This window comes from Lepidochelys olivacea, assembly GCF_965140295.1.
Source record: "Lepidochelys olivacea isolate rLepOli2 genome assembly, chromosome: 23".
In the NCBI taxonomy this organism is placed as follows: Eukaryota; Metazoa; Chordata; order Testudines; family Cheloniidae; genus Lepidochelys; species Lepidochelys olivacea.
Genome location: NC_140433.1, coordinates 9,592,740 through 9,609,633, shown reverse-complemented (window position 1 = coordinate 9,609,633; position 16,894 = coordinate 9,592,740). Strand labels below are relative to the sequence as shown.

General features: G+C 44.3%; 1 protein-coding gene across 1 annotated transcript; it reads left to right on the top strand.

The window, feature by feature from the left end:
- Window positions 1–405: 405 nt before the first annotated feature.
- On the top strand, window positions 406–6,857 carry LOC311511970 (butyrophilin subfamily 3 member A2-like; the record flags this gene model as incomplete). The annotated part of the gene is made up of 2 exons (XM_084612943.1): window positions 406–475; window positions 6,490–6,857. 2 exons carry the CDS (start codon window positions 406–408, stop codon window positions 6,855–6,857), a joined length of 438 nt encoding a protein of 145 aa, XP_084469069.1.
- Window positions 6,858–16,894: the final 10,037 nt, after the last annotated feature.

Genomic DNA, 16,894 nt, shown 5'->3' with positions numbered 1-16,894 from the left:
AAACTTATCGAGTTTAATCTTAAAGCAAGATGGATCTTTTGCCCCCACTACTTCCCTCGGAAGGCTATTCCAAAACTTCACTCCTCTGATGGTTAGAAACCTTCGTCTAATTTCTAATCTAAATTTCCTAGTGGCCAGTTTATATCCATTTGTTCTTGTGTCCACATTGGTACTGAGATGATTTAACTGGGAATTGGTCCTGCTTTGAGCAGGGGGTTGGACTAGATGACCTTCTGGGGTCCCTTCCAACCCTGATATTCTATGATTCTATGATTCTATGGTGTATTTCAAGGGGGAATAACGAGAAATCAGGTGTCTTGTATTTCTGAGCATCTGTGTCTATTTTGATTGCTGCTCTCATTTCAGATCAGCTCCGTGACTCTTCCCACATGAGCTACCAGAGGCATGGAGCTACGGGGACAGCACTCCAGCTGCTTGTTCTGTGCCATACTCCTAGCAGCGATTCCCTTTTCAGGTAAAAGCATTGTCGGTAAAACACTTCTCTGCAGCACAAAATCCCTGGAGAGAGAGACCCTAAACCTGCACGAAACCCCTGCTGGTATCTGTGTTTCAGCAGAGAAAATGTTTCTGTTTGTGTTACTGAGACACAAACAGGCGATTCAGGAGGCATTTGGGGATCTGGTCCTGGAAGCATCTGGGTGCTCTCAGCTCCTACTGAGCTTGGCATCTCACAGCAGGTTCTCAGCACATTGCCAGTTTCAGACTCTTTGTTAGCCCCGGAGTCATAGAATCATAGAATCATAGAATATCAGGGTTGGAAGGGACCCCAGAAGGTCATCTAGTCCAACCCCCTGCTCAAAGCAGGACCAATTCCCAACTAAATCATCCCAGCCAGGGCTTTGTCAAGCCTGACCTTAAAAACCTCTAAGGAAGGAGATTCTACCACCTCCCTAGGTAACGCATTCCAGTGTTTCACCACCCTCTTAGTGAAAAAGTTTTTCCTAATATCCAATCTAAACCTCCCCCACTGCAACTTGAGACCATTACTCCTCCTTCTGTCATCTGCTACCATTGAGAACAGTCTAGAGCCATCCTCTTTGGAACCCCCTTTCAGGTAGTTGAAAGCAGCTATCAAATCCCCCCTCATTCTTCTCTTCTGCAGGCTAAACAATCCCAGCTCCCTCAGCCTCTCCTCATAACTCATGTGTTCCAGTCCCCTAATCATTTTTGTTGCCCTTCGCTGGACTCTCTCCAATTTATCCACATCCTTCTTGAAGTGTGGGGCCCAAAACTGGACACAGTACTCCAGATGAGGCCTCACCAATGTCAAATAGAGGGGAACGATCACGTCCCTCGATCTGCTCGCTATGCCCCTACTTATACATCCCAAAATGCCATTGGCCTTCTTGGCAACAAGGGCACACTGCTGACTCATATCCAGCTTCTCGTCCACTGTCACCCCTAGGTCCTTTTCCGCAGAACTGCTGCCTAGCCATTCGGTCCCTAGTCTGTAGCGGTGCATTGGATTCTTCCGTCCTAAGTGCAGGACCCTGCACTTATCCTTATTGAACCTCATCACATTTCTTTTGGCCCAATCCTCCAATTTGTCTAGGTCTTTCTGTATCCTATCCCTCCCCTCCAGCGTATCTACCACTCCTCCCAGTTTAGTATCATCCGCAAATTTGCTGAGAGTGCAATCCACACCATCCTCCAGATCATTTATGAAGATATTGAACAAAAGCGGCCCCAGGACCGACCCTTGGGGTACTCCACTTGATACCGGCTGCCAACTAGACATGGAGCCATTGATCACTACCCGTTGAGCCCGACAATCTAGCCAGCTTTCTACCCACCTTGTAGTGCATTCATCCAGCCCATACTTCCTTAACTTGTTGACAAGAATACTGTGGGAGACCGTGTCAAAAGTTTTGCTAAAGTCAAGAAACAATACATCCACTGCTTTCCCTTCATCCACAGAACCATCCACATAAATATAAAGGGAGGGGTAAACACCTTTAAATCCCTCCTGGCCAGAGGAAAAACCCTTTCACCTGTAAAGGGTTAAGAAGCTAAGACAACCTCGCTGGCACCTAACCAAAATGACCAATGAAGAGAAAAGATACTTTCAAAGCTGGAGCAGGGAGAAACAAAGGGTTCTCTCTGTCTGTGTGTTGTTTTTGCCGGGACCAGAGCAGGAATGCAGGTCAGAACTCCTGTAAAGGGTTAATAAGCAATCTAGCTAGATATGTGTTAGATTCTGTTTTGTTTAAATGGCTGATAAAATAAGTTGTGCTGAATGGAATGTATATTCCCATTTTTGTGTCTTTTTGTAACTTACAGTTTTGCCTAGAGGGATTCTCTATGTTTTGAATCTGATTACCCTGTAAGGTATTTATCACCCTGATTTTACAGAGGTGATTCTTTTACTTTTTCTTCAATTAAAATTCTTCTTTTAAGAACCTGATTGCTTTTTCCTTGTTCTTAAGATCCAAGGGTTTGGGTCTGTGTTCACCTATGCAAATTAGTGAGGATTTTTATCAAGCCTTCCCCAGAAAAGGGGGTATAGGGCTTGGGGGGATTTTGGGGGCAAAGATGTTTCCAAGTGGGCTCTTTCCCGGTTATATTTTGTTAGATGCTTGGTGGTGGCAGCAATAAAGTCCAGCGGCAAAAGGTAAAATAGTTTATACCTTGGGGAAGTTTTAACCTAAGCTGGTAAAAATAAGCTTAGGGTTTTTTTCATGCAGGTCCCCACATCTGTACCCTGGAGTTCAGAGTGGGGAAGGAAACTTGACACCCAGTTTCTCCAGTGAGATGCTCAGTTCATTATGGATCTGCGGTCAGTACGAGGTATGATTGGTCTGCTCTGGGGATCTGCTCCAATTCTAGCCATCGGGGAAAGATGACCAGTGCAAAGCCCTTTTATAGACAAAAACACCCCCACCCCCGCCACACGCACAATATGGCTTGGTTGAGCTTATCCCAGTTTTAAACTGGATACACAGCACTAATGGAAATGACATCATGTTCTGTCTATATTTACAGATTTCAGAGTAACAGCCGTGTTAGTCTGTATTCGCAAAAAGAAAAGGAGTACTTGTGGCACCATAGAGACTAACCAATTTATTTGAGCATGAGCTTTCGTGAGCTACAGCTCACTTCATCGGATGCATCCGATGAAGTGAGCTGTAGCTCACGAAAGCTCATGCTCAAATAAATTGGTTAGTCTCTAAGGTGCCACAAGTACTCCTTTTCTTTTTGTCTATATTTAGACATTTGTGCTGGTGGCTGATGGCTGGAATAGGGCAAACACAGGGTTGAAATTTTGATTTGAAACTTTTGTTTCAATAGAAAAATGTCCTTTTCCCAACAATAAATTTATGTTTTTTCAACAGACCTCCTTCCCCATCAGATTATCAGTTTGGGATTTTTTCCCCTCCTTTTTCTTTTTTCTTTTCTTTTCTTTTCTTTTCTTTTCTTTTCTTTTCTTTTCTTTTCTTTTCTTTTGCCTTTCTTCATTCTCTCCCCTCTTTTCCAATTTTACCATTGAAAAAGGAGAAAAGTGGAAAAAAAAGCAGACAGCACTTCCCCCCCCCCGCAAAAAAGAAAAGAAAATATATTTTATTAGAACATTGGGAAAAAATGGGGAAAAAAGCTCTCATAGAGCAGCCCTAAGATCTCCCAGGGAGGCTCTAATTCAGTGGTTCTTAACTTTTACTGCAGCCTTCACCCCTTTGGTTCTCAAAATATGTTCTCGCACCTCTTATCAAAAATGGTTGAAATAGGTCAGTTCTTTAAACCTGTTTGTATATTACTGTAATCTTTAAAAAATGTGTAATGTTAATAAATACATAGGATGGATGAAACAAAGTAGTTGTACTTATGTGCCTGTGCTTAATTTGTGTTTTCAATTATTTACCTTCTAAAAAAATCTGGCATGTCTCACACCCCCAGAAAGGTCATTTCGCAACCCCAGGGGGTGCATGCACCCCAGGTTAAGAACCACTGCTCTAATTATTTGGTATGTTTTATCTGTTATACAATGTCTTGTACACTGATGGTGCAATAACAAAATGTGTCTTCATTCTTCTTCTTTGATTCCCATCTGTCAGCTCAGCAGCTATGATTAGGGTTGGGTGATGTCTTTCCACCACTTTCTGTCTTGAACCAGCTTCATGGCTTCCTTTCTCTTTTTGTTCTATGTCATTGTATCTACGCAGTGCATTCTCAGTCTTCCTCTATTTCTAGGTTTCAGAGTAACAGCCGTGTTAGTCTGTATTCACAAAAAGAAAAGGAGTACTTGTGGCACCTTAGAGACTAACCAATTTATTTGAGCATGAGCTTTCGTGAGCTACAGCTCACTTCATCGGATGCATGCCATGGAAGTTCCTTGCACTCTGGTATGTATTGACAATATGGTATCCTTTTTAGGCCCATTCCTGACACATATCCAAACCATCACAGTTATCCTTCTTCAATCTTCTGTAACAGGGTTGTTTCTTGTCCCAGACATTTTCTTCTCATTTCATTTTTTAAAATTTTCTGCAGTCTTGAAACTCTCAGTATACCCCTCAGCCAGTTCATTTCTGCAGGCAATGTCTTCTGTTTGTTAGCTTTCCTCATACTCCAGCGTTCCAATCTGCAGCGCAGTATCGGCACGAGAGTTTCTTTGTTATTGAAATGTATTGAGGCTTCCAGATGTTGCAGTTTTCCAAATGCAGTAACAGCTAGTCCAATTTTTCTTTTTACTTCATCTTCATAATTCCCATGCTTTGATACTAATCCTCACTTTTTCTCACTTGTTCTAGTTCTTTGTCTACACCTTTGATCTTTATCTCTTCCTCTTGTCTTCCAATTGCCATATTTTTTTGTCTTCCCTGTGTTGATGTTCAGTCTGAATTTTCTCCTTTCCCAGTCTAGCTGGTCAGTAATTCTTTGTAACTCCTCCTTGGTCAATGCTATGAGTCAATATAACCTGCGAAACTCAGGTTCTTAACAATAAGAATGATCTTAGATCCTTAATAAACAATAACAAAAGCATTCAATTGCATATTTGCAGAGTATTTCCACTCTTAAATTTATGAAGATAGATTCCTGTCCCACTGCTTGGAATTCATGTCTATTACAGACACCCTCAGTTTTGTTCTGGACAAACCCTCAGGGTACGATTACACTGCAGTCGGAAGACTGATTGAGCTCAGGTAGGAAGCTTGAATCTAGCTAGCTTGGTTAAAAATACCATTGAAGACACAGCTGCATGAACTCCTGTGTGAGTTAGGAATGTGAATATGTACCCAGAGTTCAGGGTGGGTTTATACATCCAAATCCCATGCCACCATGTGTTCATTGCTCTTTTTACCCATGCTAGCTCGATCCAAGCTAGCACTGGAATGCCAACTGAGCTGCAATCACTCCTCCAGTTGCAGTGTGGACTCTCCCTCATTTAGGTTTGCTTCTTTCAGAGAGTTTTGAAGTCAGCTCACATGAACCAGCCCGTGGAACTGCTCCGCTCTGCAAGGGGCTGCAAGCTGCATGTAGCAGGCTGTGTACACCTAGGAGCTCTGGCGTAGGACAACTCCCCACCAGCCCCTTACTCTAAACTGTGCCTGTATGGAGCAACTGAACCCTAAACACATGGAATATGAAACACTGGACCTGATTTTCAGTCACACCAAGGACTTCTTATGCTGCACTATCAATGTAAAGGGGTCTTAAAATGGGCAGAAATGGCCCCTTGAGAATAGGCCCAGGGCAGGTCTCTGGCTGGCTTAATGGCTTTGCACCCACTCAGCACCCAGCCTCCAACAGAAGGGCAGATTGGGATGTGTTAGGCACCTGGGAAGAGCTCAATGCACCATGGATGTCCTCTGCTTACTAGGGCCCATGGGGACCAGCTGCTCTAACTTACACCAGGGGGCTGGACAGGCCTTACCTGGCCCCAGAATACAGAGAGAGTGAAGGTGGTTTAAAGCCCTTTCTCTCTTCCATTCTTGCCCCAAGTGCAGGGACTAGGGAGCGGAGAAACAGGCCCAGCCCTCTGAGATCCCTGTCTAAGGGATTGTCTGTGCTTCAGTGTAGACTCACACTACAGCAACAGAAGGGGTTCTCCCATCACTGTAGTGAATCCATCTCCCCGAGAGGTGATAGCTAGGTTGACAGAAGAATTCTTGCATCAGCCTAGTTCTGTCTATACTGGGGTTAAATCAGCTTAACTGCACCACTCAAGGGTGTGGATTTTTCACCCCCCCTAAGCAATGAAGCTGGGTCGACCTAACTTTTGAGGGTAGACCTGGCCTGAGTATTGGCATTGGCATGTGACATTTTGGAGGCCAGGCAGCCATACAACTTGCTATTTATTGTGGAGACTCGTCATGATCTGGAATTCCCAGGAGGAGCAGGTGAAGAATTTATTTGAACTCCAGTAACAAAAACACAGAAACTGGGACAGTGTCCTAAAATAAATTCATAACAAAGGGACAATGCTGTTTCCCTGAGGATAGTCCCTTCCTAATCTTTCTCATCTTGTTTTAGCTGTTGCTTCCGTGTCCATCGACGTGCTGGGTCCCCAGGACCAGGAGATTGAACTAGCCTGCAGGTCAACAGAGTGGTTCCCTAGCCCTGAAGTCCACTGGGTTACAAAGAATGGGCAGGATCTGCAGCCTGTGACCAAAACAGAGCAGGATCATGAACTTCTGTTCAGTGTTCTGAGTCACGTCACCATCCTGGGAGAGGAAACTGGAGAAATCAGCTGTGTTATCCAGAACAGCCTGCTGAAAACAGAACAGAAATCTGTCATTCTCCTCTCAGGTGAGCCCTATGCATCATGCTTTAACCTTGGAGCTGCTTCTCTGCCCAGAGTCATGTCCCATCAGGCTCTTGTGTCCGTATTATCGATATAAGAATGTGGCAGAACACAGCTTCTCACATAACTCAAAAGGATGCTGCCCTAATACTGTTAGAAGGGCCCCATTGTGTTAGATGCTGTACAAATAACTAAACTAGACAGTCTCTGCCCCAGAGAGCTCACAGGGTAGGATTAGAACAGGAAGAAACATATAAAAGGGTAAACTGGGTGGAAAAGGCAACAGGAAAAGAGGTAGATTTTGCCTGCAGTGTGACTTTGTGGACAAAGCACTGGACTGGGACTCAGGAGAAGTGGGTTCTGTTCCCAGCTCCGCCACTGGCCTGCAGGGAGACCTTGGGCAAGTCACTTCCCCTCCCTGTGCCTCAGTTTCCCCATTCGTAAAATGCGGATAGTGATATTGCTCTCTTTTGAGATACACTGATAAAATAAAAGGAGTACTTGTGGCACCTTAGAGACTAACCAATTTATTAGAGCATAAGCTTTCGTGAGCTACAGCTCACTTCATCAGATGCATATCGTGGAAACTGCAGCAGACTTTATATATACACAGAGAATATGAACCAATACCTCCTCCCTGCACAGGGAGGGGAAGTGACTTGCCCAAGGTCTCCCTGCAGGCCAGTGGCGGAGCTGGGAACAGAACCCACTTCTCCTGAGTCCCAGTCCAGTGCTTTGTCCACAAAGTCACACTGCAGGCAAAATCTACCTCTTTTCCTGTTGCCTTTTCCACCCAGTTTACCCTCTCCACAGTGGGGTGGGAGGAGGTATTGGTTCTTTTAAGAGACTACAGTTAAAACACAGTAGTAATAATAATAATAATGAACAGTGTTAGATGTTTGGTCTCCCCTGTCAGGTGCTTTTCTTTGCTCTTCCAAAATGCAAGTGGCTTTTTACACTAATGATACTTATCTATGTGAAATCAACCCAGTGTAGAGGGCTCACATAATACCTATACACCACTTAAGTCACTTAAGTTCCACTTAAGTCCTATTTTGAGTGTCATGTAGGTCTTGTGTTGGCTCTCCGCATAGGAGGAAACGAACTTCACCCATCTAGCTTTATAAACAAATCCTCACAAAACTCCTTGGAAGCAGATGAGTAGTATTATCGATATTTAGAGATCATAGAATATCAGGGTTGGAAGGGACCTCAGGAGGTCATCTAGTCCAACCCCCTGCTCAAAGCAGGACCAATCCCCAACTAAATCATCCCAGCCAGGGCTTTGTCAAGCCTGACCTTAAAAACTTCTAAGGAAGGAGATTCCACCACCTCCCTAGGTAACCCATTCCAGTGCTTCATCACCCTCCTAGTAAAAAAGTTTTTCCTAATATCCAACCTAAACCTCCCACACTGCAACTTGAGACCATTACTCCTTGTTCTGTCATCTGCTACCACTGAGAACAGTCTAGAGCCATCCTCTTTGGAACCCCCTTTCAGGTAGTTGAAAACAGCTATCAAATCCCCCCTCATTCTTCTCTTCTGCAGACTAAACAATCCCAGTTCCCTCAGCCTCTCCTCATAACTCATGTGTTCCAGTCCCCTAATTATTTTTGTTGCCCTTCGCTGGACTCTCTCCAATTTGTCCACAACCTTCTTGTAGTGTGGGGCCCAAAACGGGACAGTACTCCAGATGAGGCCTCACCAATGTCGAATAGAGGGGAACGATCACGTCCCTTGATCTGCTGGCAATGCTACTTATATGGCCCCAAATGCCATTAGCTTTCTTGGCAACAAGGACACACTGTTGACTCATATCCAGCTTCTTGTCTGCTGTCACCCCTAGGTCCTTCTCTGCAGATCTGCTGCCGAGCCATTCAGTCCCTAGTTTGTAACGGTGCATTGGATTCTTCCATCCTAAGTGCAGGACTCTGCACTTGTCCTTGTTCAACCTCATCAGATTTCTTTTGGCCCAATCCCTCTGTATCCTATCCCTACCCTTCAGCATATCTCCCACTCCTCCCAGTTTAGTATCATCTGCAAACTTGCTGAGGGTGCAATCCACGCCATCCTCCAGATCATTAATGAAGATATTGAACAAAACCGGCCGCAGGACCGACCCTTGGGGCACTCCACTTGATAACAGCTGCCAACTAGACATGGAGCCATTGATCACTGCCCGTTGAGCCCAACGATCTAGCCAACTTTCTACCCACCTTGTAGTGCATCCATCCAGCCCATACTTCCCTAACTTGCTGACACGAATACTGTGGGAGACCGTGTCAAAAGCTTTGCTAAAGTCAAGGAATAACACGTCCACTGCTTTCCCTTCATCCACAGAACCAGTTATCTCATCATAGAAGGCAATTAGATTAGTCAGGCATGACTTGCCCTTGGTGAATTAATGCTGACTGTTCCTGATCACTTTCCTCTCCTCCAAGTGCTTCAAAATTGATTCCTTGAGGACCTGCTTCATGATTTTTCCAGGGACTGAGGTGAGGCTGACTGGCCTGTAGTTCCCAGGATCCTCCTCCTTTCCTTTTTTAGAGATTGGCACTACATTAGCCTTTTCCAGTCATCCGGGACTTCCCCGGATCGCCATGAATTTTCAAAGATAATGGACAATGGCTCCGCGATCACATCCGCCAACTCCTTTAGCACTCTCGGATGCAACGCATCCGGCCCCATGGACTTGTGCATATCCAGCTTTTCTAAATAGTCCTGAACCACTTCTTTCTTCACAGAGGGCTGGCCACCTCCTCCCCATGCTGTGCTGCCCAGTGCAGTAGTCTGGGAGCTGACCTTGTTCGTGAAGACAGAGGCAAAAAAAGCATTGAGTACATTAGCTTTTTCCACATCCTCTGTCACTAGGTTGCCTCCCTCATTCAGTAAGGGGCCCACACTTTCCTTGACTTTCTTCTTGTTGCTAACATACCTGAAGAAACCCTTCTTGTTCCTCTTAACATCTCTTGCTAGCTGCAACTCCAGGTGTGATTTGGCCTTCCTGATTTCACTCCTGCATGCCCGAGCAATATTTTTGTACTCCTCCCTGGTCATTTGTCCAATCTTCCACTTCTTGTAAGCTTCTTTTTTGTATTTAAGATTAGCAAGGATTTCACTGTTAAGCCAAGCTGGTCGCCTGCCATATTTACGATTCTTTCTACACATCGGGACAGTTTGTCCCTGTAACCTCAATAAGGATTCTTTAAAATACAGCCAGCTCTCCTGGACTCCTTTTCCCCTCATGTTATTCTCCCAGAGGATCCTGCCCATCAGTTCCCTGAGGGAGTCAAAGTCTGCTTTTCTGAAGTTCAGGGTCCGTATTCTGCTGCTTTCCTTTCTTCCTTGTGTCAGGATTCTGAACTCGACCATCTCATGGTCACTGCCTCCCAGGTTCCCATCCACTTTTGCTTCCCCTACTAATTCTTCCCAGTTTGTGAGCAGCAGGTCAAGAAGAGCTCCGTCCCTAGTTGGTTCCTTCAGCACTTGCAGCAGGAAATTGTCCCCTACATTTTCCAAAAACTTCCTGGATTGTCTGTGCACCGCTGTATTGCTCTCCCAGCAGATATCAGGATGATTGAAGTCGCCCATGAGAACTGGGGCATGCGATCTAGTAGCTTCTGCGAGTTGCCGGAAGAAAGCCTTGTCCACCTCATCCCCCTGGTCTGGTGGTCTATAGCAGACCACCACCACGACATCACCCTTGTTGCTCACACTTCTAAACTTAATCCATAGACTCTCAGGTTTTTCTGCAGTTTCATACTTGAGCTCTGAGCAGTTATACTGCTCCCTTACATACAGTGCAACTCCCAGACCTTTTCTACCCTGCCTGTCCTTCCTGAACAGTTTATACCCATCCATGACAGTACTCCAGTCATGCGAGTTATCCCACCAAGTCTCTGTTATTCCAATCACATCATAATTCCGTGACTTTGCCAGGACCTCCAGTTCTCCCTGCTTGTTTCCCAGGCTTTGTGTGGAAAACAGACGACGATGAGGGAATATGATAGAGGTCTATAAAATCATGACTGGTGTGGAGAAAGTGAATAAGGAAGTTTCTTTTACCCCTTCACATAACACAAAAACCAGGGGTCACCCAGTGAAATGAATAGGCAGCAGGATTAAAAGAAACAAAAGGAAGTACTTCTTCACACAGCGCACCAGTCAACCTGTAAAACTCGTTGCTGGGGATGTTGTTAAGACCAAGACTGTAACAAGGTTCAAGAAAGTACTTTATATAAGTTCATGGAGGACACGTCCATCAAAGACTATTAGACAAGATGATCAGGGATGCAACCCCATGCTCTGAGCATCCCTAACCTCTAATTGCCAGAAGTAGGGAAGTGGATGATATGGGATGGATTACTTGATGATTGCCTGTTCTGTTCATTGCCTCTGAAGCACCTGACACTGGCCACTGTTGGAAGACAGGATACTGGGCCAGATGGGCCATTGGTCTGACCCATTATGGCTGTTCTTATTTTATAGAAAATGAACATACAAATAAATAACACTCCTTCCTCCCTTGCCCAGTGTTTGACACCTTATAGTCTTCCAGAAACCCTATTGGTTTTAGCTTCCCTTACATCTACAAGACTTAGCAGTATTCCCTAATTTACATCTAGAGAATATTGCTAAAACCAGAATGAATTTTTTAATGCACCGATTGTAATCATGGGAGGGGAAGAGTTCATTTCAGAAATTATAATATTTCTATTTTCTACAATTTAAGTGTGAGTGAAACGGATAAAAAAATCAGCACAGATTCACTGCTGCCCTCCCTGAGAGTCTTTGACAAGGAAAGCCAATATTGAAATATACACATTTTTATTTTGGAAAACTAAATGAACTAAGGGTTAAATCCTGTTCTCGTTCATGTTAGATCTGGTAAAAAAAAGTTTTCAACCATATTTTTCCTGATTTTTCACTGAAAATATTGTTTTTCAGGAAAATCTCATTTGATTTTTGGTCAGGAAATTTTGAAATAAAATAAAGATGTTCATTGAGACTGGAATGGAGTGTTTTATTTTGATTTTTTTTGAAGGGGAAAAAAACCTTGACTTTTCAACCAACTCTAAAGAGTACTCTTGTGAATAAGGTGAGTAAAACTCGGCTCAAAGCATCGGTACTGTGATATGGGGAATACCCACATCTCTCACTGAAAACAGTGGGAGCTGAGGACACAGCATCTCAGGAGATGGAGCCTTAAAATGTATCTTCCTTGAGCAGAGATTTTGTGTTGGTCAAACACATTGTAACAAAAAATAAAGACTGAAAATATTTCCCAAGGAACGGCAACATCAATATCCCTCTGGTTGTAGAGCTGTTCTCAGATTTTTCAGAAACAAACATACTTACCATTTCCCCTCAGGAGTGGTCTTGCAAAGCAAATAAACAAACCAACCAACCAGTTAAAATCATCTAGAGCAGTGGTTCTCAAAGCTGGTCCGCCACTTTTTCAGGGAAAGCCCCTGCTGGGCCGGACCGGTTTGTTTACCTGCCATGTCCGCACATTCAGCTGATTGTGGCTCCCACTGGCAGCGGTTTGCTGCTCCAGGCCAATGGGGTCTGCGGGAAGCGGCGCGGTCCAAGGGGGTTTTACCTGCCGCATCCGCAGGTTCAGCCGATCGTGGCTCCCACTAGCCGCAGTTTGCTGCTCCAGGCCAATGGGGGCTGCGGGAAGCGGGTGCCATCCAAGGGACATGCTGGCCGCCCTTCCCGCAGCCCCCTTTGGCCTGGAGCGGCGAACCGCGGCCAGTGGGAGCCGCAATCGGCTGAATCTGCGGATGCGGCAGGTAAACAAACTGGTCCAGCCCGGCAGGGGCTTTCGCTGAACAAACAGCAGACTGGCTTTGAGAACCACTGATCTAGACATGATGTGAAAATATTCTCTGATACAAAAGCATGAACCAGATTTACAGATTTGATTCTGGGTGAGTGCCTTAGGAGATGCAGAACTAGATACAGCAGCTAGACATGACCCAGGAGGAGGTCAGACTAGATGGTCACAATGATCTTTTTCTGGCCTTAGTAAGTAGGCATCTATAAAATGCACATTTCTTTTAAGGACTAAATGTACTCCCTCAGAATTGATTTTAGAGTTTTTATATTTAAAGAATTTGGTCACAGAAACAGATATGACACTTCAGATCGAACCCATATCTCAATCTCTTTGGAGAAGCAAAATAGCAGAAATTGATTACTTATAATTTGTATTCAGAGAACAACTACCCACTCTTCCAGTAGATGGGGTGAATCTGCTAATGCTGATACTTCTGCTACTACCCAGTTGTAAACGCTTGCAGATAGATGGGGACCCCAGAGCGTCCTACTCCCCAGTGTCCCAGTCTTGGGTTGTGAAGGATTTGTTCTGACAAACTTTTCTGCCTTCCTGAGACTACTTAATTGCCAAGAAGGCCAATGGCATTTTGGGATGTATAAGTAGGGGCATTGCCAGCAGATCAAGGGACGTGATCATTCCCCTCTATTCGGCATTGGTGAGGCCTCATCTGGAGTACTGTGTCCCGTTTTGGGCCCCACACTACAAGAAGGATGTGGACAAATTGGAGACATTCCAGCGGAGGGCAACAAAAATAATTAGGGGACTGGAACACAGGACTTATGAGGAGAGGCTGAGGGAACTGGGATTGTTTAGTCTCCGGAAGAGAAGAATGAGGGGGGATTTGATAGTGGCTTTCAGCTACCTGAAAGGGGGTTCCAAAGAGGATGGCTCTAGACTGTTCTCAGTGGTAGCAGATGACAGAACAAGGAGTAATGGTCTCAAGTTGCAGTGGGGGAGATTTAGGTTGGATATTAGGAAAAACTTTTTCACTAGGATGGTGGTGAAACACTGGAATGCGTTACATAGGGAGGTGGTGGAATCTCCTTCCTTAGAAGTTTTTAAGCTCAGGCTTGACAAAGCCCTGGCTGGGATAATTTGGTTGGGGATTGGTCCTGCTTTGAGCAGGGGGTTGGACTAGATGACCTCCTGAGGTCCCTTCCAACCCTGATATTCTATGATTCTATAATTATGGTATCACCTAGGTGTCCCAGAAGCTGACTAGGGCCCCACTGTGCTAGGCACTGTACACTATTTATTAGGTGTATTATGGTAACACTAGGAGCCCCCAGTAATGGCCAAGGCCCCCAACTGTGCTGGCTGCTGTACAAACACAAACACAGACTCTGCCCTAAGGGGCTTCTGGTCTTCAGTGGGGAGAGATAGCTCAGTGGTTTGAGCACTGGCCTGCTAAATCCAGGGTTGTGAGTTCAATCCTTGAGGGGGCCATTTAGGGATATGGGGCAAAAATTGGTTGGATGATTTAATTGGGGATTAGTCCTGCTTTGAGCAGGGGATTGGATTAGATGATCTTCTGAGGTCCCTTCCAACCCTGATATTCTATGACTATCAAATGTCATTTATATTTTGGGGGGAGGTCAGGGGAGACGGATAGCTCAGTGGTTTGAGCATTGGCCTGCTAAACCTAGGGTTGTGAGTTCAATCCCTGAGGGGGCCATTTAGAGATCTGGGGCAAAAATTGGGGATTAGTCCTGCTTTGAGCAGGGAGTTGGACTAGATGATCTCCTGAGGTCCCTTCCAACCCTGATATTTTATTATTCTAATAAGGACTTCAAATTTGTTACTGTCCTGCACATCACAGCCAATTTAATCTTCATGACAACAGCAGACATGGTACGCATGCCCTACTCTCCCTATAGCATAGGCCCCTAACACTTCATCTAAACAGAAGTCTTTAATAGCTATTAGACATAAGGGAGAGTTGAACAGTTCTGATTCCATTCAGCAGAAGGCACTGGTGATACATACACACTTGTAAAATCATTATAATATTCTGTCTTCCTTATGACAATATCTTTATACTTAGATAGATTCATATATCTAATATTTTGTCTTTATGCTAACCATAATGCTGAGATTATCATAAGTGGTGCTATTTTTTTAAGAGGTTATACATGTGTTAACTCTACTAAAGTCATTGGAATTACACAAAGGGCGAATTTGACTCATTTAGTTATTGCATCAGTGCTAGGAGAGAGACAACAATCATACAAGTCAACACATTCAACCCTGTACTTCCCTTTCACACAATAAGTGTGAGGGAGGACTCAATAATAGTATACAGGAGAGCTGGCTAATAGAGTCACAATAGATAATTTTTTGATGCATTTTGGTAGTTTTATTTGTGATTGTGATTTTTTGTCATTTATCACTCACTTTCCTAAATGGATGAATAATATTCAGCAAATAATTTATTCATCAATAGCTTGCTGATCAGCTCTAGAACACAATATGCATGATCACATTTTCATTCTTTGATGATGTTTAAGATACGAACTCAAAACTTCTTTATGGTGCCTGTGTTTATGATACAGGTACAGTAACTTACATAAAGTGCTTGACACTCCAACTACGATAAACAGACTCCAGTACTTACTTTTGGCTGAATGCAATTTAAAGGGCTGAGTGAAGCAGGGGATTTCTATGCAGACAATTGAATATAAATTGGCTAATGCACAGCTGGAGAAGTATTTACATAATAAAGTGAACCAATATTGCTAGCTACTTCATGTCTTTGACTGTCACAGCACATAGTGGTCATTGTAATATTTCACTGCCTCTATCATTTTAGCCTGTGATATTTCCAGTGAGCTTAAGGGAAACAGGTGCCCAGCTCCCAGTGAAACACAGCTTACATAGTCATGTTATTGCCACTCTTCCTGCATGCAAAACTCTTATGAGAATAGGGCCCAGTTCTGTAGCCTTTACTTACGTGATAAATCCCATTGACTTTAATGGGATCGTTAGCATGGCTAAAGAATTACCTGCACAAATAACAGTTGTGTGACTGAGCCCCATTCCCTGAACATCCTTTATACAGAGCTGTCAGATTTTTAAAAACAGTATCAGAAAAGAAAGAAAAATGAGTGTCAGTGACTGGAGTACTGTTCTGCTTCAGAGCAACTGTCAGGAGAGCTGGGTAAGATGAATTCTTTTGTTTTCAATAAGTCTTTGAGCACTTGGGAACTTCCATCAGCCCAGGAGAAAGTGAATATTGTACCAATTTTTTAAAAGAGTAAATGTGATGACCCTGGTAATTATAGGTCTGTCAGCCTGACATCGATCCTGGGAAAAATACTAGAGCGGCTGATACAACACTTGATTAATAAAGAATTAAAGGAGGCTGAGACAAGTAATACAAATCAATATGGATTTATGGACAATAGATCCTGTCGAGCTAACTTGATGTCTTTTTTTTTTTGTAATGAGATTACAAGTTTGGTTGATAAAGGTAATAGTGTGACATAATCTACTTAGAGTTCTATAAGGCATTTTACTTGGTACCACACAACATTTGGATTAAAAAATAGAATATAAAATTAACTTTGCACATATTAAATGGATTATCAACTGGCTAATAGGTCTCTAAATATAATTGCAAATGAGGAATTGTCATCAAGCCAATGGGCTTCCAGTGAGGTCTCACAGAGATCAGTTATTGACCCTGTACTATTTAACATCTTTATCAGTGACCTGGAAGAAAATATAAAATCATGACTCATCAAGTTTGCAAATGACATAACAGTTGGGGCAGTGGTAAATAATGAAGAAGACAGGTCAGTGGTTCAGAACAATCTGGATTACTTGGCAGAGGTGAAAGTAACTAAAGGGACTTACTGGTATGCAGTACGTACTTACTAGTATGTACCGGGGGGTGGGGCGGCTGGGCTCAACCAGAAGTGGCGGGGCCTTTAAATCCCCAGGCCCTTTACATTGCCGCTGCTACCCTGGGGCTTCGGCTGCAATTTAAAGGGCCCGGGGCTCTGGCTGTGGTGGCAGGGAGCTCCGGGCCCTTTAAATCACAGCTGGACCCCCATGGTAGCAGTAGCGGCCTCGGCGTCCAGGAGCTCTGGCGGTGATTTAAAGGGCCAGGGGCTCTGGCCACCGCTGGAAGCCCCGGGCCCTTTAAATTGCTGCTGGAGCCCTGGGGCTCCTGACTGCTGCTGCTACCACAGCCGGAGCCCCGGGCCCTTTAAATCACCACCAGAGCCCCAGGGTCCTGGCCGCCGCCGCTACGCCAGAACTCTGGCAGCAGAGCTCTGACTGACGGCGAT